General features: G+C 45.1%; 1 protein-coding gene across 1 annotated transcript in view; it reads left to right on the top strand.

The window, feature by feature from the left end:
- ULK4 (unc-51 like kinase 4) overlaps window positions 1-17878 on the top strand; it is a 1855260-nt gene that overhangs the window by 221312 nt on the left and 1616070 nt on the right. Inside the window, exons 10-11 of the mRNA XM_086941729.1 lie at window positions 16620-16744; window positions 16848-16917. Of these exons, the coding sequence (XP_086797855.1) occupies window positions 16620-16744; window positions 16848-16917 (195 nt within the window). The remainder of the gene's footprint in view (window positions 1-16619; window positions 16745-16847; window positions 16918-17878) is intronic.

The following is a 17878-nucleotide window of genomic DNA, read 5'->3' as shown; positions in this document are numbered from 1 at the left end:
CAGAAAGGAGACAAGCTACCGGGGACCGGTTTCTGGCATTTCAGCCTTCTTCGGCCCGGCTTGCTTGAATCCTGATGGTGCAGTGAGAAAGGGACTCATGTCTGAGTATACCCTGCCACACCTATAGTGGCCAAAAACGATTCAGAAAAGGGGGTGGTTATGAACAGAGTGTCTGAATTAAGCAGACCACTCTTACCCAGTCCAAAGATCAGGGCTTGATCCATCACCGTTATTTATCTCACTGCACCATCCCAGCTCAGAACCTGGCTATATGCAAATCAGTCTGTCCCTGGCCCAGTGCATCATGGGAACAGGGCAGACTAAACTACCAAGCCAATTCTTCACCAGAAAGGAGACAAGCTACCGGGGACCGGTTTCTGGCATTTCAGCCTTCTTCGGCCCGGCTTGCTTGAATCCTGATGGTGCAGTGAGAAAGGGACTCATGTCTGAGTATACCCTGCCACACCTATAGTGGCCAAAAACGATTCAGAAAAGGGGGTGGTGATGAACAGAGTGTCTGAATTAAGCAGACCACTCTTACCCAGTCCAAAGATCAGGGCTTGATCCATCACCGTTATTTATCTCACTGCACCATCCCAGCTCAGAACCTGGCTATATGCAAATCAGTCTGTCCCTGGCCCAGTGCATCATGGGAACAGGGCAGACTAAACTACCAAGCCAATTCTTCACCAGAAAGGAGACAAGCTACATAAAACAGAACCCTTCCAACTCCCTCCCAAAAGAACTAAACTTACCCCCACTGCAATTCTTCTTATGAAGCATCTGTCATTCAAACATAAACACATAATGTTCTAGCCAGAGATGACAGAGCACGTCCAACATGCAGTACTCTTTTAAACAACCCACCTAAGACTCCACAGTCTAAAATTAAAGGGTTAGTTAAAGAGAGAAGAAAACTTTAAAAACTCCCTCCACCCTATTGCCCTGCATACTCCTTGAATGATGAGAGAATGACCCTTACGTATCCACCTGCAGTGCCATCTTGAATGAGTATCCTTCTTCGATCATAAGTCAACCACGCTAATATGATACTGCATGCATATAAAAATTACATTTCCAGTCTTTTCACCTATACTGGAAAACTGTTTTGTATTTGATTCCTTATTATGTTCATTCCATACTAGAACCTACTGGTGGATTAGGCCTTTTACAGCCCCCTTAATCATCAATTATATAGAAAGCCTTTTCAATGTAAGTCAGTCATAGGACTCATGAGGAAAATTATTTGTGCTCACAGGGACCCTATAGAGTGGTCTTTGTAACCTGCCTCCTTACTACATATCTGAGCTAAATGTTTGTTGCGTCAGATGAGCTCTACTCATCATGAAAGAGTTAGCTACCAAAACTCTGCCAGAGACCTCCTACCCAGCTACCCAGTTAGGCTGCCTCAAAAAAGTATATCCTGTGGTTGAAGATTGCTTTAAGCTTCACCAGATACAGGTACATATAGTCGAGTTTTATGTCACAGAGCTATTTCTTGGCTTCCTTAACAAGTTAGCACTGCTTCTGTATTGGTCTTGGAACGTCTTTATTTAGGACAAGTTATATGAAAAAGTCACGTGGTGTTGCAGTATGCAGTTATTATCATTATCAATGATGATTTTGGAAACAGGTGACCTAGATGGTGACCCCAGAGGGCGCTGCAGCACCAGTGCTGGGTGTGCTTTTATAGTGATGAACTAGCCAAACAGATTATCTGCCTTCACAAATTATCTGGAACATCTTGGGATTCATTCCTTCCACTGCTTTTGGGATTCCAACCACTCCGAGAATACTTCATCAAGCATCAGCATTTCTTATGACCTGATTCAATAATGAACCATTCTTTCCAATTTTCACTTCGTGAGGTCCTGATATCATTTACAGCCTTACACATCCTATCCCTAGCTGTATTTGGACCAAGAGGTCACCCCAGGTGTCTTCAGTGCTGGTCCCATCAGGAGGAGGCGACCTTCATAAATATATTTAATTTTCCTTTGTGGGACGTTTGACCACCTTAATGACATTCCATCTTGTGGTTGAGGGTAGTCTGCCCCTTCTTGCATAGATGGATTTGAGGTAGATGGGGAATGACATTGGCGCCTTTGCATATTTCTTGTTTATCTAGTGAGGGATGCTGCAACACCCTTCAGTCTCTGCCGATAGGACCATGAACAGTCATGTGCCTAACCACCCTGAACAGAAGTTCGCAAACTTAGTCTCACTAACACCACTGCCCCACATGACCAGATTTTTCATTGTTAACTTATGCTTTTTTAAATCCTTAGTGGATTCTCTCTGCTTAGCCTCTAAGGCGCTAGGCAATGTAGTATTCACAGTTAACACTCCTCTCCAAGAGCACCTAAAAGTACTCCAGTTCGTGACACCGGGCAGATTACCTGCTAACACACGTCACTCCCGGGACCTCTATGCATGTGCAACGGTTAATCCTTGCAACCCTCATGTGTTTTATAGTCTGGGTTCTCTGGTTGTATGGCAATGGTCAGTGGACTGCCCATAACAAGCAAATTGCCTCACAGAAAGATCACCTACAACACACACTACTGGAGACAAAGGTGTGGGCTGGCCCATTGGAGCAAGTCCATTTACAGCACAGCCAAACACTCAGGGAGTGACCAGTCCTCCACTAAGCAACCAGCAAGTCTGGTGTGCAGATGCCATGGTGTACCTCTTCAAACAGGAGGGCATGCATCCATTGTGATCTATCCACCAGTAACTTATCAGCCACATGGGAGCCAACTATCCACTCTGGAATTCCTCTTGCCCACCCAGACTAAAGGGACCCTCAGGGAGCAGGGGCACTTTTTTCCCAAGCCTCAGGTCGCTGTAGAGCTCCAGTCTTCTTCATGCTGTTTCCCTTATAGCCACAAAGTAACACATCCAAAGTCTACTATACTGCATATATAGATGCATATTACAGAAGGTCACAGCCTACCCCGTGGCCAGCACCACACCTTCTTCCATGCACCCTAGAGTATACAGCTGCCCTACGTAAAAATTGCCTGGGCCTCCTAGCGATGCATCAGGCGAGCGATGCATCAGGCGAGCATTGCCTAGCGGCCCAGATTGTCTGTACATAGCGAAGTCATAGACTACTGCTAGCCATATTGACACCCTGATCAGTGGTTGTTCTACGTTTTATTCAGAGCAGGCTTGTGAATGTCAGTATATTGCTGGATTTTCAAAACTTCGGAACAGTACCAGAATCAGAACACATCCACCATGTTCAGTATTTGCAGGAAATATCCCATTACAGTTCTATCTAAACCTAACTTTTTAACTTTTGTTTTTCTGTTTATTTTATTTAACTATTGTACAATTTGTGTATCTTTGTCATCCCACTGAAAAGAAGTTGTTGGTACAGATTATGCTTGCTGTAGATGGAGTTAGTTGACCAAACACAGTGACTGTGATCTGAATTAATACATAAAATCTATTTTACAGTAAAAATTCTTCTTTTAATCATTAATATTATTACGGAGCTTTATAGAGTGCAACTTCAACCTCAAAGGTATCCTGGCACTAGCCTTTTAAAAAGAGGAAGAAAATCTGATGGACAATCTGTGCCAGTTTGTGGGGAAGAGCCAAGTTTTGAGTGCTTTCCTAAACTAAAGCACATCTTGACAGGCTCTCAGAGAAAATGAAAGATTATTCCAGAGTTGAGCAGCCCTAACTGAGAACATGTGGCTGCCCTGTCTAACCGTCTGAAATTTAGGAATACATCGAAGGTTTGTGGTTAAGTATCCAAGATCTCTCTGAGGTATGTAGCGTTTAAATATACTTTGCAGGAAGATGGGACTCTTTTCGTGAATAGCTCTGAAGACAATACATAGTGATTTGAACACAAGCCATTCCTTCACTGGAAGCCAGCGAAGCGCTGCCAGAGTTCTAGTGGATGAAGCATACCTAGGTATATTCATCACCAGCTAAGCAGCTGCTGCTTGTACTTCATATTTACAAAAAGGGGTGGTGAGGGACAGAGTCTCTGAATTAAGCAGAAAGCTCTCACCCAGTCAAAAGATCAGGGCTATATCCAACACCGTTTTTTAGCTCACTGCACCATCCCAGTTTCAGAACCTGGCTGTATGCAAATTAGTCTGTTCCTGTCCCAGTGCATGATGGGAACAGGACAAACCAAACTACAGAAGCCAATTCTTACACTGGGAAGGAAACAAGCTCCCGGGGACCGGTTTCTGGCATTACAGCCGTCTTCGGCCCGGTTTGCTTGAATCCTGATGGTGCAATGAGCAAGGGTCTCACATCTGAGAATACCCTTCCACGCTTAGGGTGGACAAAAATATTTACAAAAAGGGGTGGTGAGGGACAGAGTCTCTGAATTAAGCAGAAAGCTCTCACCCAGTCAAAAGATCAGGGCTATATCCAACACCGTTTTTTAGCTCACTGCACCATCCCAGTTTCAGAACCTGGCTGTATGCAAATTAGTCTGTTCCTGTCCCAGTGCATGATGGGAACAGGACAAACCAAACTACAGAAGCCAATTCTTACACTGGGAAGGAAACAAGCTCCCGGGGACCGGTTTCTGGCATTACAGCCGTCTTCGGTCTTGTACTTCATAGTCTTTTGATCTGGAATTCTGGTGCTCCTAACAAAAAGGCTTAACAATAATACAATTTACTTAGGATTGTGAACTATACTACCGGTGCCCTTGCAGATGGTGGTAGAAAAATAGAATTTTCATTAGATTGAGGAGCAGAGCAAAGCATGCTGCCACTGTCTTGTTGACATGGGCCTCCAAAGATAGATTATTATCGAAATGGACCCTTTAAATTGCAGACCACAGCTGATACTTACTAGAAAGCAAACTGCCCTTCCAGTCCCTCAAGAAGAAACCTAGGATCTTGGCACCCTCTGATTTATATAAGTGCATGGTAAAATAGTCTCAGTAGTCTTTGAAGATTATGGCTTCCCCGCCCCCTCTTTTGTCCTCTCTGGACTGATGTAGGACCTTGTAGCCCATAGGTGAGGCTATGTCAAAATCAATATTTGAATCTTGTGAGGCCCATGTTTCTGGAACAATCCAGCTATTGCTAAGTCTGCTACAGAGCACTACTTGATTGCCCCCACAACACCATCACTGACCCGGATTCAAGCAGGAGTCTCTCAAAAAAGCTATTACATTTGAGGAAGTGATATCCAGGATTGCTAAGCATCAGCCCTCTAAGATCCTAGGTGTCAATGCCTACTCAGTGTTGTTTTATCAAAACTTCTAGCCTACTCTAGCCCTAGTCTTTCCATGTCTTTACAATTACGTGGTGACACTATGACCACCACCGTGAGGAAAGCCTTTATACTAGTGATACCGAAGGCCAGAAAGGACTTATTATTCTGCGCCAAATTGTCACTGTTTGCCCAAGGCCTGAAACTGGAGAAAAGTCTGGCCGATGGTTCACTAGTTGATCGGCAGAGAATTTCAGTTTTATCTCAATTAAACTTAAAGGAGTTGCTGCTTAACCAGTTTTGTAACACTCCTTAGGCAGTTATGAAACAGGTCCAGTATCTCTGGCCGATAGATGCCCTAGGAAAGGATCAGCTGTATATTATCGGCATTGTTAATAAAGTTGATATCATGGGATTGAATAAGGGCCGCAAGACGGCGCCGATATATCTTAAAAAGAACTGGGCGAAGAGCTGAGCCTTGGGGCACTCCTTATTCTACTGCTTCGAACATGGAGTATAAAGAAGGGAGCAATATTGCTTGAGTTCTATCTGTTAAATGGGATTTAATCCACTCTAGTATTTCCCCATCAACCCCAATCTTCCCTAATCTGGACATCAGAATCTTATGGTTAACCGTGCCAAAAGCAGCTGATAGACCAAGGAACACCAAGGCCACCTTTTAACCCCTAACTACTACCCTCTGGAGCTCTTTCAAGACCAGAACTAAAGCGGATTTAGTACCATGAGCAGGCCTGAAGCCAGATTGTGCCTCCTCTAGGAGGGCATGCACTTCCAGGTATATTGATAGGTTCTTACTGACATATCATTAAAAAACGTTTTACTGGGAAAGGTAACTGAGGTATAGGCCTAGACTTACTAAGAGCTAACAGGTTTGCTGTAGGCTTTATTAACAAGAGGGTTATTCACGCTCTTTTCCGGGTGCATGGAACTTCACTTGCTTCAAATGATTGATTTGCAGATCTTTAGTAATGATGGATACACATCATCCACTAGCAATTTACAAACTTTAGGTGGTAATGGGTGTAATAAAGAGCCTGGTGAAATAGACGAGACGTCGCTGTTGCCCTAAGAACTTCCTCTGTTATCAATTCAAAGGAATCCAATTTAGAAGTACAAATGACAGCAATATCATCCAATGTAACATCTTCCTCCAGTGAAAGACAGGACACTGGTCTTTGAGGCTTTACCTCTGGAATGATATTCTTGATCTTACTGTCAAAAGAATTAAATAAATTATCACAAAAAGCTTGAGAGGGCGTGACAGCCTGTTTAGTGCAATCTGGATCAGATAGCTTATGGGCAATGTCAAATATCTTTTTTGTTATATTTGTCACTTCTAGCACAGCTTTGGTATAATATTCATCTTTAGCCTTGAGCGCACAGTTTTTATATCCATTTAGGGCAATCTTTAGTTGTTGTTTATCCACAGCTTTATAAGACATAAGCCATTTCCTCTTCAACTGTTTACCGGCTAGTTTAGCCTGTTTTAGTGTTTCTCTATACCAAGGTGCAGAAAGTTTTACACCGATCTTAACCTCTTTACGAGGTATTGTTTTAGCTCAGGTCTCTATATTCCTCTCATGTAGAACGTTATAATTAGGGCTCCCGGTTTTATGGCATTTATTTTTTGCACATTTCCGTCTGTATTTATCCACATTTATTTTTTGCTAACTTTCTCTGTATTTATCCATATTTATTTTGGGTTTGGTGGAAAAATTAAACTTAAATTTGTATATTTCCACATTTAATTATCTAGTAAATATGCTCTCATGCTTGAATGCCTACTTAGTTTCAATGCTGTAAACACCCGCAGAAGATAAATTAATGCACTTTTAAGAAAATATGCAAATTTCAGTATCAACCTTGTGCATATCTACTGCTGTTAAAGCCTCTTTACTAAAATTCCTTTCTTTTTTAGCCCCCTTATCTTTCAATCCACACAGCTATTGGCCTGGCAGTTATGGCAGACAGTATTTAGAACTACTCAAAAAGTAGCCCTATTCCCACTTTTATCCACATTTAAAAATAAATACAGACAAGAAAATAAATGTTTTCCGTCTGTATTTATCTGTAAAAAACAGTAAAAATGGAAAACGGAGCCTTAGTTATAATTATTTTTGATTGTATACTTGGCATCAAAACATTCTATCAGATCAAATGTAATCCAATGCACAAGTCGGTCAGTTTAGACCATTCTATAGCTGGAGCAAGTTTTTGTAAATTGTATATCAGTGACTATATACTTTGCCCACTTAATATAGAAGGTCACGAGTGCATGGTCTAACCAAATTTAGTGGGGTGATATCTTCCTCGGAAATTAAATCCACTGACCCAAAAATTAGATCCACTGTATGTACGTCCTGATGAGTGGGTTCAGACACAAGTTTCTGTTATCAAATTGTTTCACAGGAACATCATAAGTCCTTAAAGTATTGCACTGTCTCATCCTCTGCTCACACTTGAATTCCTCACAAAATAAAAATGTTGGAGTGTGAGAGTGCCCTTTTGAAATAGACTCAGAAGGTTTGTGCAAATATACCACTGTACCCAGTTACCACATAATATTCTAGAAGGCAAACTTCCCTTCCACTCCCTCAAGTAGAAACCTAGGGTCTTGGCACCCTTCGATTTATATAAGTGCATGGTAAAATAGTCCCAGTAGTCCTTGAAGATTATGGCTAACCCGCCCCCTTTTTTGCCCTCCCTGGACTGATGTAGGACCTTGTAGCCATAGGTGAGGCTATGCCGAAATCAATATTTGAATCTTGCGAGGCTCAGGTTTCTGGAACAATCCAGCTATTGCTAAGTCTGCTACAGAGCACTACTTGATTGCCCCCACAACACCATCACTGACCCAGACTCAAGCAGGAGTCTCTCAAAACAGCTATTAAATTTGAGGAAGTGATATCCGGGATTGCTAAGCACCAGCCCTCTAAGATCCTGGGTGTCAATGCCTACTCAGTGTTGTTTTATCAAAACCTTTTACCCTACTCTAGCCCTGGTCTTTCCATGTCTTTCCAATTCAGTGGTGGCACTATAACCGCCACCATGAGGAAAGCCTTTATACTAGTGATACCGAAGGCCAGGAAGGACTTATTCTGCGCCTCATTCAGGCCCATCTCTTTCTATAGTGTTGATGTTAAAATCCTCACAAGGCATCCTATCGCATTGTCTTACCCTTTTTATGCAGAGACTAATAGGTCCTGATCAGTTTGGATACTTTCTTGATAGAGGCTGTTGCAAAACCCCAAAACAAATCATTCACATGCTGGACAATACCCATTGCACCAAGGAAATGTCCCTTCTCTTATTAATAATAATCACAGAGAAAGGGTTTTATTGCATACATTGGGCCTTGCAAAGTATCTTATCAGACTATGACTAAGCCCTAAATTGAAAACCTGGATCCTAAGAGGCGACTCTCAGACCTTGGCTTGGGTAATAATCAATTGTGTTCTCTCCTACCCTTTCCAGCTGTGCTGGGCTACAAGATTGGGTCTCTGCTTCCTCCTTCATTTGTGCTTCACTTTGACCCCCTTGCTGAAAATATTAGGTCCAACCCTGAGATTGCCGAAATCTCAATTGGCAGACAGAAAAACTATTTGACTCTAGATGCCTATGATGTGCATGCAACATTTTAAGATCCAATGCGGTCAACACCATCCCTTTTTGAGCAAGTATCAAGCTTCAAAATTAACCTCCAGAAAACCCAGATAGTGAATATATCTACACCCAAAAGACACAGAGGATGCACCACAGTGTCTTTTTCTGTGGTCTGGCAAAGCTACATATTCAGCATCAGGATTTAAAATGTGCTTCTTTCTAGACAGAAAAGCTACCCTCAAGTATTCCAAATGAGTGGCCTTCCGATCGTGGCACATGTCTGGCCTATCCTGGCTGGGCAGAATCACAGTAATTAAATGATGCTTCTGCCCAAAATATTTTGTTACAAACTCTCCCAGTGCAGCCCCTGCCCCGAAGACTATGGATAGGATGCAGAAACTGAATGAGATCTTAATCTGGCAGGGCAGAAAGCCTTGTTTTGCTGCATGAAGTGGGTGTAATGGGAATGCCCAATCTCACAAAGTGCTATCTTGGAATACGATTGTGGAATGGAACAGAAGTGAATTTGAAAAGCAGTGCTTGCTTCACTGATTACACACTGCTGGGATACTCATATAGAAGGTGCCAGGGTTGAGCAAAAACCATAGGCTGTGTGTAGCGGGTTCAGGCGGAAGCGTTACAGGAGTGAAGGGCAACAGACGGGTTTTTGTTATTGTAGGCTTTATTGATTCCAAAAGTAAATCTGAACAAGTCTTTCTGACAGGGATGGCCTCCTTGGGGATCGACTCTGGGAGGTCCTCGGATGCCTGTGCTTGTCTGGATCAATCCTCCGATAGCCGTCCGGGCTCCGTCGGGGCTTTCGGTCCTCTGTTTCCGTCTTTGCTTTCGAGACTCAGTACCATAAGCGAAAGAAAAGAAAGCAACTGGTGAGATCGATATCTCCGTGATAGGGGAAGGGAGTGAGAAGGCACAACCACCCGTGACTTGGTTCCTATGTACAAGTGCAAGTGCTGGGACAGGTAGTGCTCGGGTAAAGGGAACCGGGACAAGGGAATACCACTATGTTACCCTGGCGCCGCCCTTGCGTCCCACCCAACCCCTGATCTTCTCACGCACCTGGAGTAGCCACACACCTCCCCCGGGTGACACCTCCCCCGGGTGAGTTGCTGGGCGGCTCGTGGGAATGTTGGCCTCCAGGCGTTTCCTCTGTCTCCGGGGACTCTCCTCCTTCTTCCGATCTTCTGGGCTTCTGCTCCGTAGTTCTCCGTTCGCTTTCTTCCTCCTTCCGACCTTCCACGCTCTTCTCCCTCCGGGTGTACAAACACACTGTGTCTCCCGGCTCTGCCGTATTCGTCGTCAGCACGTCATCCTGTAAGCCCGCCCACTCGTCCTCAGCTCTTTCATTAAAGGGCCATACACACTCATCCTCCATGTGAGTGTCTACCTCGTATTCGGTCCCTCGGTAGTCTGCATGCTGAAAATGACAAGAGGGTGGTGGAGTGATTGTGAGGTCCCTCAAGGTCCTGTCGATTCGCACAGTCTCATCATGGCACTCATGGTTATCGGGGTGAGTCGGCGAGCCCACCCCGTTACACACCTCCCCTTTAGGACGCTCATGTTCGGTGAGTGGATGTCTTGACAGAAAGTCTGCTCCCACATTCTCGGATCCCTTCCTATGCTTCACCGTGAACGTGTATGGTTGCAAGGATAGGAACCACCTCATGACCCTGGCGTTGTTTGATTTATTCCTAGCCATCCAGAGTAGGGGGGCGTGGTCAGTATACAGGGTAAACGGGTGTCCTTCAAGGTAGTAGGCAAGTTTGACAACGGCCCATTTAACTGCCAGACATTCCTTTTCTATTGTGGCGTACTTAAGTTACCTTGGAATAACTTACGGCTGACGTATAAGATCGGGTGATCTAGCCCGTCAGATCCCTCTTGCGAAAGGACAGCCCCAATGCCATAGTCCGAGGCGTCTGTGTGCAGAATGAAGGGTTTGGAGAAGGCAGGGGAGGTAAGGATGGGGGTGGACGTGATGACATGTTTGAGGTGTTGAAAGGCTGCTTGTCTGGCTTCGGTGGGCACTATGGGAGTGGAGGACTTCCCCGGCAGTTCAAGGCATCAGAGAGGGGGCGGCTATGTGTGCGAAGTGTGGAATGAAGTGCCTATAGTATCCCACTAGCCCAAGGAACGCCCTGACTTCTTTTCTATTTACTGGAAAGGGACTGTCTGCTATAGCTCTTATTTTCTCTATCTGGGGTTCTATAAGCCCATGACCTAGTACGTATCCCAGATATTTCACCTTCTGATAGGCCACCTTCGATTTTTTTAATTGATCTTCAAACCGACTTTTTCCAGGGCGTCGAACACCTCTTGTAGGTGACGGATGTAGGCCGACCAGGAGGGACTGTGGATGACTATGTCGTCCAAGTATGCCGAGGCAAAAGTCGACACGTCCTGTAACACCGTGTTCATAAGGCGGTGGCAGGGGCCCCGTGTAGCCCAAAGGGGAGGACGGTGAACTCGTAATGCCCCTCATTGGTGCTAAACGCGGTCTTTCCTCTGTCTTCCTCCCTGAGGGGCACCTGCCAGTACCCCTTTGTGAGGTCCAGCATTGTAATGTATTGGGCATCCCCTAGACGCTCGATTAACTCATCTACTCGAGGAATGGGATACGCGTCGAATGTCGAGATGTCGTTTAGCGCCCTAAAATCCATACAAAAGCGTCGTGATCTGTCCGGCTTCGGAACCATGACAATGGGGCTGGACCAATTGCTCTTGGAGGGGCGAATCACGCCCAATTCCATCATGTCCTCCACTTCTTTCTTTATGGCCCTACGTCGGGAGGCTGGTACACAATAAGGCCGGATTTTGACTATTTTTCCTGGGACTGTGTCAATACAATGCTCAGCCAGAGTTGTTCTTCCGGGGATGTTGGAAAACAGGTTGTCATGTCGGAGTAGCAGGTCCTGTAGTTCCTTTTTCTGCTGGTGGGTCAACTCGTCGTTGACCACTAACTGCTCTCGGGAGGACGGGGCTGTCACGGGAGTGGCTACATGCACTCCCGTGGGAAGGGGACCCAACCATTTCTTTATTAGATTGATATGGTATACTTGGGTTTTGTTGGGCCCTACCTGTAGACGATAGCTCGTCCGTCCGATGGTCTCGATAACTTTATGGGGTCCCACCCATTCAGTCTTGAACTTCTGTGTCGAAGAGGGGAGAAGAATCAGTGCCCATTCATTTATTTCAAGTTGTCTCCACTTCTTGCCTTTATCATAGGTTGTCTTCTGTCTCTTCTGGTTCGCTTCAAGATGTGTGTAGGCCAGGTCTCGGAGCTTACCGAGCCGGGATTTCAAATTCAGTACGTATTCCAGGGTATGAGCCGTCTCTTCGGGTATTTCGTTTTCCCACGCATCTTTGGTCATCTCCAGCAGGGAGCGTGGCTGTCTACTGTATAGTAACTCAAATGACGACACACCCAAACTGCTTTGGTGTTGTCCCCCGATGACATATAGGGAAAGGGGTAAGATCTGGTCCCATTCAGACCCACTAACCTCCAACATCTTTCGGAGTGTCGTTTTGAGAGTACGGTTATAGCGTTCCACGAGACCATCCGTCTGTGGATGGTACACCGCAGTGCATATTTGATTAATGTCCAGGTTTCTACACACCTCTTTCATGAGTCTGGAGACATAGGGTGTTCCTTGGTCGGTGAGGATTTCTTTTGGGAACCCCACCCTGCTGAACAACTCAATCATCCGGTCCGCGACTTGTTTGGAGGTTGCTGACGTTAAGGGAAAAGCCTCCGGAAAACGTGTGGCGTAATCGACCACCACTAGAACATGTTGATAACCTTTACGGGTCTTGGGCAGTGGTCCAATGAGTTCCATCCCCACTCTCTCGAAGGGTTTCCCGATGATGGGTAGAGGTTGTAAGGGGACTGCTGGGGGTTTGGTCATATTTTTCCTGACACACACCCCATTTCTTACAATACACTGACGTGTCTTTGTATATACCCGGCCAGTAGAAATGTCGGAGGATGTTCTGGGTGGTTTACTCCGTTCCAATATGTCCGGCTATTAGGTGGCTATGTGCAAAAAACAATACTTGGTTATGGAAGGATACTGGAACTAACAGCTGGGCTTCCTCCTCAGGGCTTCCTTGTCGGGTTATATCCTTGTCCTTGATGGGCTTGTTCCCAGGCATTGAAAAGAGTATGGTCGTTGGCCTGGGCGAAGCGAAAACTCTTATCTAATACCCAGGGATCCGGTGACAGCATGGCAGAGCATGGGCCTCGGGGAATGGCTGGTATGTGTGTTCGTCCCCCTATCTGTTCTACACTTCTTTTGAACATAGACAAGAAACTAGGGTTATCTGTTCCAATAATTAGTTCCTTGGGTAGGGAAGACAGGACCCCCACCCTCACCGTTTGGGTTTCTCCTGTCCTAAGCTGGATGGGCAAAGTCGCCAGGGGATAAGGGCGCACATCACCATGCACACACCTGATGTTGACCATTTGCTTTTGTAAGTATTGGGAAAGAGTTACATGTTTGCTCTGTATTACAGACTGTCTACACCCTGAATCTAGTAATGCCAGAACAGTGTTCCCGTTTACCCCAACACTTACTCTGTAGGCGCCCCTCATCTCAGCCGAGAAGAGGACAGACTTGGGGAGGTATCCCACCTCCATGGGTTCTTCTTGGGGTCTTCTTTTGGGACAATGATGGGCGATGTGTCCCCAGTTGCCGCAGTCGAAACACTGTGGTCCAGCAGCTCCGGGATTCCCAGGTCTCCAGGGTCGGGGCCTAGGGGGATCCAATGGACATGATGGCCTTTTCTCAGGTTTGGGGGCAGGTTTATGTGCCTTTTCAGGGTCCCACCCAGGGGTTCGCGGTTGAGCCCGGTAGAAAGTAGCGGCCATGTCAATGGCCTGGGTGGTTGTTAAATTGTGCTGCTGACGGAGCCATCTTTGCGTGGGATAGGGGAGGGCCTCCAGGTACTGCTCCAAGTAGATGAAGTCCATTATTTCTTCCTTGGTGCTACTGGAGGGAGTTAACCATTTATCAGCGTCCATTTTTAAACGCACAAAGAGCGTTTTGGGGTTTTCTCCGAGGGGCCCCCCTTTCCTTACGGAACCTCAATCTATAGGCCTCAGCGTCCAGTCCAAGATGGTCCAATATGATCTGTTTAACTTCGGTGTAAGGAGTAACACCCGTGGGATTCGCGACCTGGTATGCCGCTTGTGCTTCTCCCACCAGGAGTGGGGCTAGGAAAAATGGCCACTTTCCTATAGGCCATCCACACGCTCTGGCGGCGCGTTCAAAGTTCAGCAGGAAGGAGTCAGGGTCCTCCCCCGGTTGGTATTTCTGCAGGGATATCGGCGCGGAACCATATGGTATGGTGCGTTCCCCTCCGCTCCCCAGGGGGGTTGGTCTCCACCCACGGTTGTTGGGCTCTGGCTGCTAATGCTTCCTTCAATAAATCACGGTCTGCTTGCGCCGAACTCAACTGTTGTTCTGCAACACACTGCAACCGTTCTTGTCCCTTCGCCAATTGCTCAATGACTGTCTCCATCCTCTGGGTACAGATGGCGTCTATGCCCGTATTCTTCACCACTGTAGCGGGTTCAGGCGGAAGCGTTATAGGGGTGAATGGCAACAGACGGGTTTTTGTTATTGTAGGCTTTATTGATGCCAAAAGTAAATCTGAACAAGTCTTTCTGACAGGGATGGGCCTCCTTGGGGATCGACTCTGGGAGGGCCTCGGATGCCTTTGCTTGTCTGGATCAATCCTCCGATAGCAGTCCGGGCTCCATCGGGGCTTTCGGTCCTCTGTTTCTGTCTTTGCTTTCGAGACTCGGGACCATAAACGAAAGAAAAGAAAGCAACTGGTGAGATCGATATCTCCGTGATAGGGGAAGGGAGTGAGAAGGCACAACCACCCGTGACTTGGTTCCTATGTACAAGTGCAAGTGCTGGGACAGGTAGTGCTCGGGTAAAGGGAACGGGGACAAGGGAATACCACTATGTTACACTGGAGCCGCCCTTACGTCCCACCCAACCCCTGATCTTCTCACGCACCTGGAGAAGCCACACACCTCCCCGGGTGAGTGGCTGGGCGGCTCGTGGGAACGTTGGCCTCCAGGCGTTTCCTCCGTCTCCGGGGACTCTCCTCCTTCTTCCGATCTTCTGGGCTTCTGCTCCGTAGTTCTCCGTTCGCTTTCTTCCTCCTTCCGACCTCTTCTCCCTCCGGGTGTACAAACACACTGTGTCTCCCGGCTCGGCCGTATTTGTCGTCAGCACGTCGTCCTGTAAGCCCGCCCACTCGTCCTCAGCTCTTTCATTAAAGGGCCATACACACTCATCCTCCATGTGAGTGTCTACCTCGTATTCGGTCCCTCGGTAGTCTGCCTGCTGAAAATGACAAGAGGGTGGTGGAGTGATTGTGAGGTCCCTCATGGTCCTGTCGATTCGCACAGTCTCATCATGGCACTCATGGTTATCGGGGTGAGTCGGCGAGCCCACCCTGTTACACTGTGTTGGTGACACAACTCGTAAGTGATCATTAGATTCATGGGACAGGCTTGGGACACAAAGGGAGTCTACTTCATTCCATTAACCCGTGACCCCTATCATAGGGAAACCTAACTTCACACCTGTGGGGTCTGTGGAGGATTGCTTCGTATATCAGAAAGCAAATTGTAAAAGAACAGAGGACATGCATAATGCAGCAGGATACAGTCCTTTGAACAGATTAAGGCAGACTTTGGATCCCGGCAAAAGTAAGACTGAGATATTGGCATATTAGGCACTGGGTTACCCAGTCATCAATTAAGCCATACTTTAGTTGGCCTTTTGTTCCTCTTGAAAATGGGTCATAAGTAAGAAGGACATCAAACACCTACTGTATGATATTTACAAGCTCCTTAGGGTTAGATAGACCTCAGCACTGGATCATAAGCACAGACCACTTCGAAAAAGTGTGGAGCCCTTGTATATCGTTTTTAGCTAGAACTTTTAGAACTTCTGCAGATGACTCTGGATCAACATCCTAAGATCTTGGGTGGGACCAACTGAACACCAAGCATACACATGTGTCTGTGGATGGTACCAACACAAACAGCTATTACCCGGACTGTGATCAATGAAGGGTAGGCGTTACAACAATATATGTAGATTGCCTGGGAAGAGGGAGGATGCGATCCCTCTGGTTTAACCTTAAATGTTTAATTTATATTTTGTTCTTTGCTGGCTTCCTCTATCTGTCCCATTTTTGGCCTTACCCTTACTGGTCTTTGGTTGTTGGTAGGTGTATGTGTAAATAAAAAATAAAAAAAAGAGTTCAACTATAAAGTATTTGTTCTAACATATTTTTTACATTGTAACTTTATATCTGCTGGAGATTTTAATAGTTTTTTAGTTGGTGATCTATTCTAAACAACATACAAGCATTTGGTAGACTTCGTAGGTAGCATGTTTTTATTTCTTCACTTTTTTTGTGGCACATTCTTTCAACAAAAAAAACGGTTGCACCAACTTGCCATCGCCAGACCCATTGTATTTGCCATTGCTTTTGTGTGCATTGTGGCTGAAGTTAATGGACTATTTTTTGCATATGTATCCTGATGTGTTGCTCAGTATGCTACGGAATTAAGGAATAAACATAAGAGAAAGTAGACACACTGGCCTTCTGTCACTCCAAAGCAAGATGAAAACCTATTTGCATATGTTGTAAAACTCAAATTGATAAAAAAATTGAATTAAAGGATAAAACATTTAGTTGGATATAGAAAAGTGTTTACTGATTTACTTGTGTTTCCGTTTTTTTAACAGCCATGACAACAGTTTATTAGTTCCAACTACAGACCAGAAGGACCAGTCAGAACAGGTCTCCCAATCTCAGTCTACCCCAACCGGACCTGACAATACGCAGCAATTTAACAAAGGATTTAAACTGGGTATGCTGGCTGTGATATGTTGAGCTAATTTTGCAGTTTTTTTATTATTCTGGTGTCACTGAAGGCCTCAAATGCTCTGCTAACTTTTCTTTTTTTCAACTAGAAAATCCTGCTGAGTTACGTCCTAAAAGTGCACTTGATGGAGAATCGAATGAGTCCATCTTTCTTCTTAGGTATGGCAATGAAGTGACAAATATTCAATTCTTATTTTGTGGTGTTGAGTTTTGTTAAAATGAATTGCCATTGAAGGTGAGATTATGAAAATCCTATTATTAAAAGTGCCCAATAGTTGTTCCATGGGATAGTAAATTGAAAGTTCATTTAAATATGAAAACGGGATTAATTAGCGAAAAGGAGGATAATATATCCTCAGCATGTTGTAGTTGAAGCTTAATAAATATTAGCACGGCTGACAAGTACAGAGCAACTGAGAATACATTTAGTATGGCATTTAAATACATCAAGTTATAAATCCTAAATCTAAGGAAAGATATCTAAAATTAAGAGATGTTCTAGAGGCTAAAATAAAGTATATCCAAAATCCTGACTGTGCAATGCATCGGTCCAAAATGAGTAGCGCTATAGCCCTGCTATTGGTCTTTGCGGGTCCTAATGAAGTATTTCAATGTTAGAGATTCCAAGCTCTGTAGATCCTAAATGTAGCACAATATGATTGATACAGGAATGCTACTGTCACGTACTGTACATTGTTTGTGCTAACAAGCCTGCCCCACTTTCTCTATATCTACAGCAAGACTACCATATTCCTTTTGCACTTCACTTCCTGATAATTGCTCCTTCGCTCCTCAGGGTTTTTCAAAGTCTGATCATCGCTCTTTGAGCTGTCACAAGCTTTATGCTGTTCATATGTTTACTGGTGCTTCTGCAGCTTTGCATTCAGTATTGCCTCACTCTTTTGGTATCTCTGCCACCCTGCAACATTATTCCCATTGCTTGAGAATGTGAAGATTATGGAGAAATCTTCTTTGGCAGTCTAGGGTAAGCAGAAATCCTCACATCAGTATAGACCCGTGATAGGGAAACCTACTTCTAGTTCCTGAAAAAACATTGCCGACAAGGACTTTACTGAAGGAAATATTCCTGTTCTTTTATGGCCATCAGGTATTTTAAGTT

Source organism: Lissotriton vulgaris, chromosome 10, assembly GCF_964263255.1.
Source record: "Lissotriton vulgaris chromosome 10, aLisVul1.2, whole genome shotgun sequence".
Taxonomy (NCBI): domain Eukaryota; kingdom Metazoa; phylum Chordata; class Amphibia; order Caudata; family Salamandridae; genus Lissotriton; species Lissotriton vulgaris.
The sequence above is the reverse complement of the archived record's forward strand: the minus strand, read 5'-3'. Positions and strand labels throughout refer to the sequence as shown.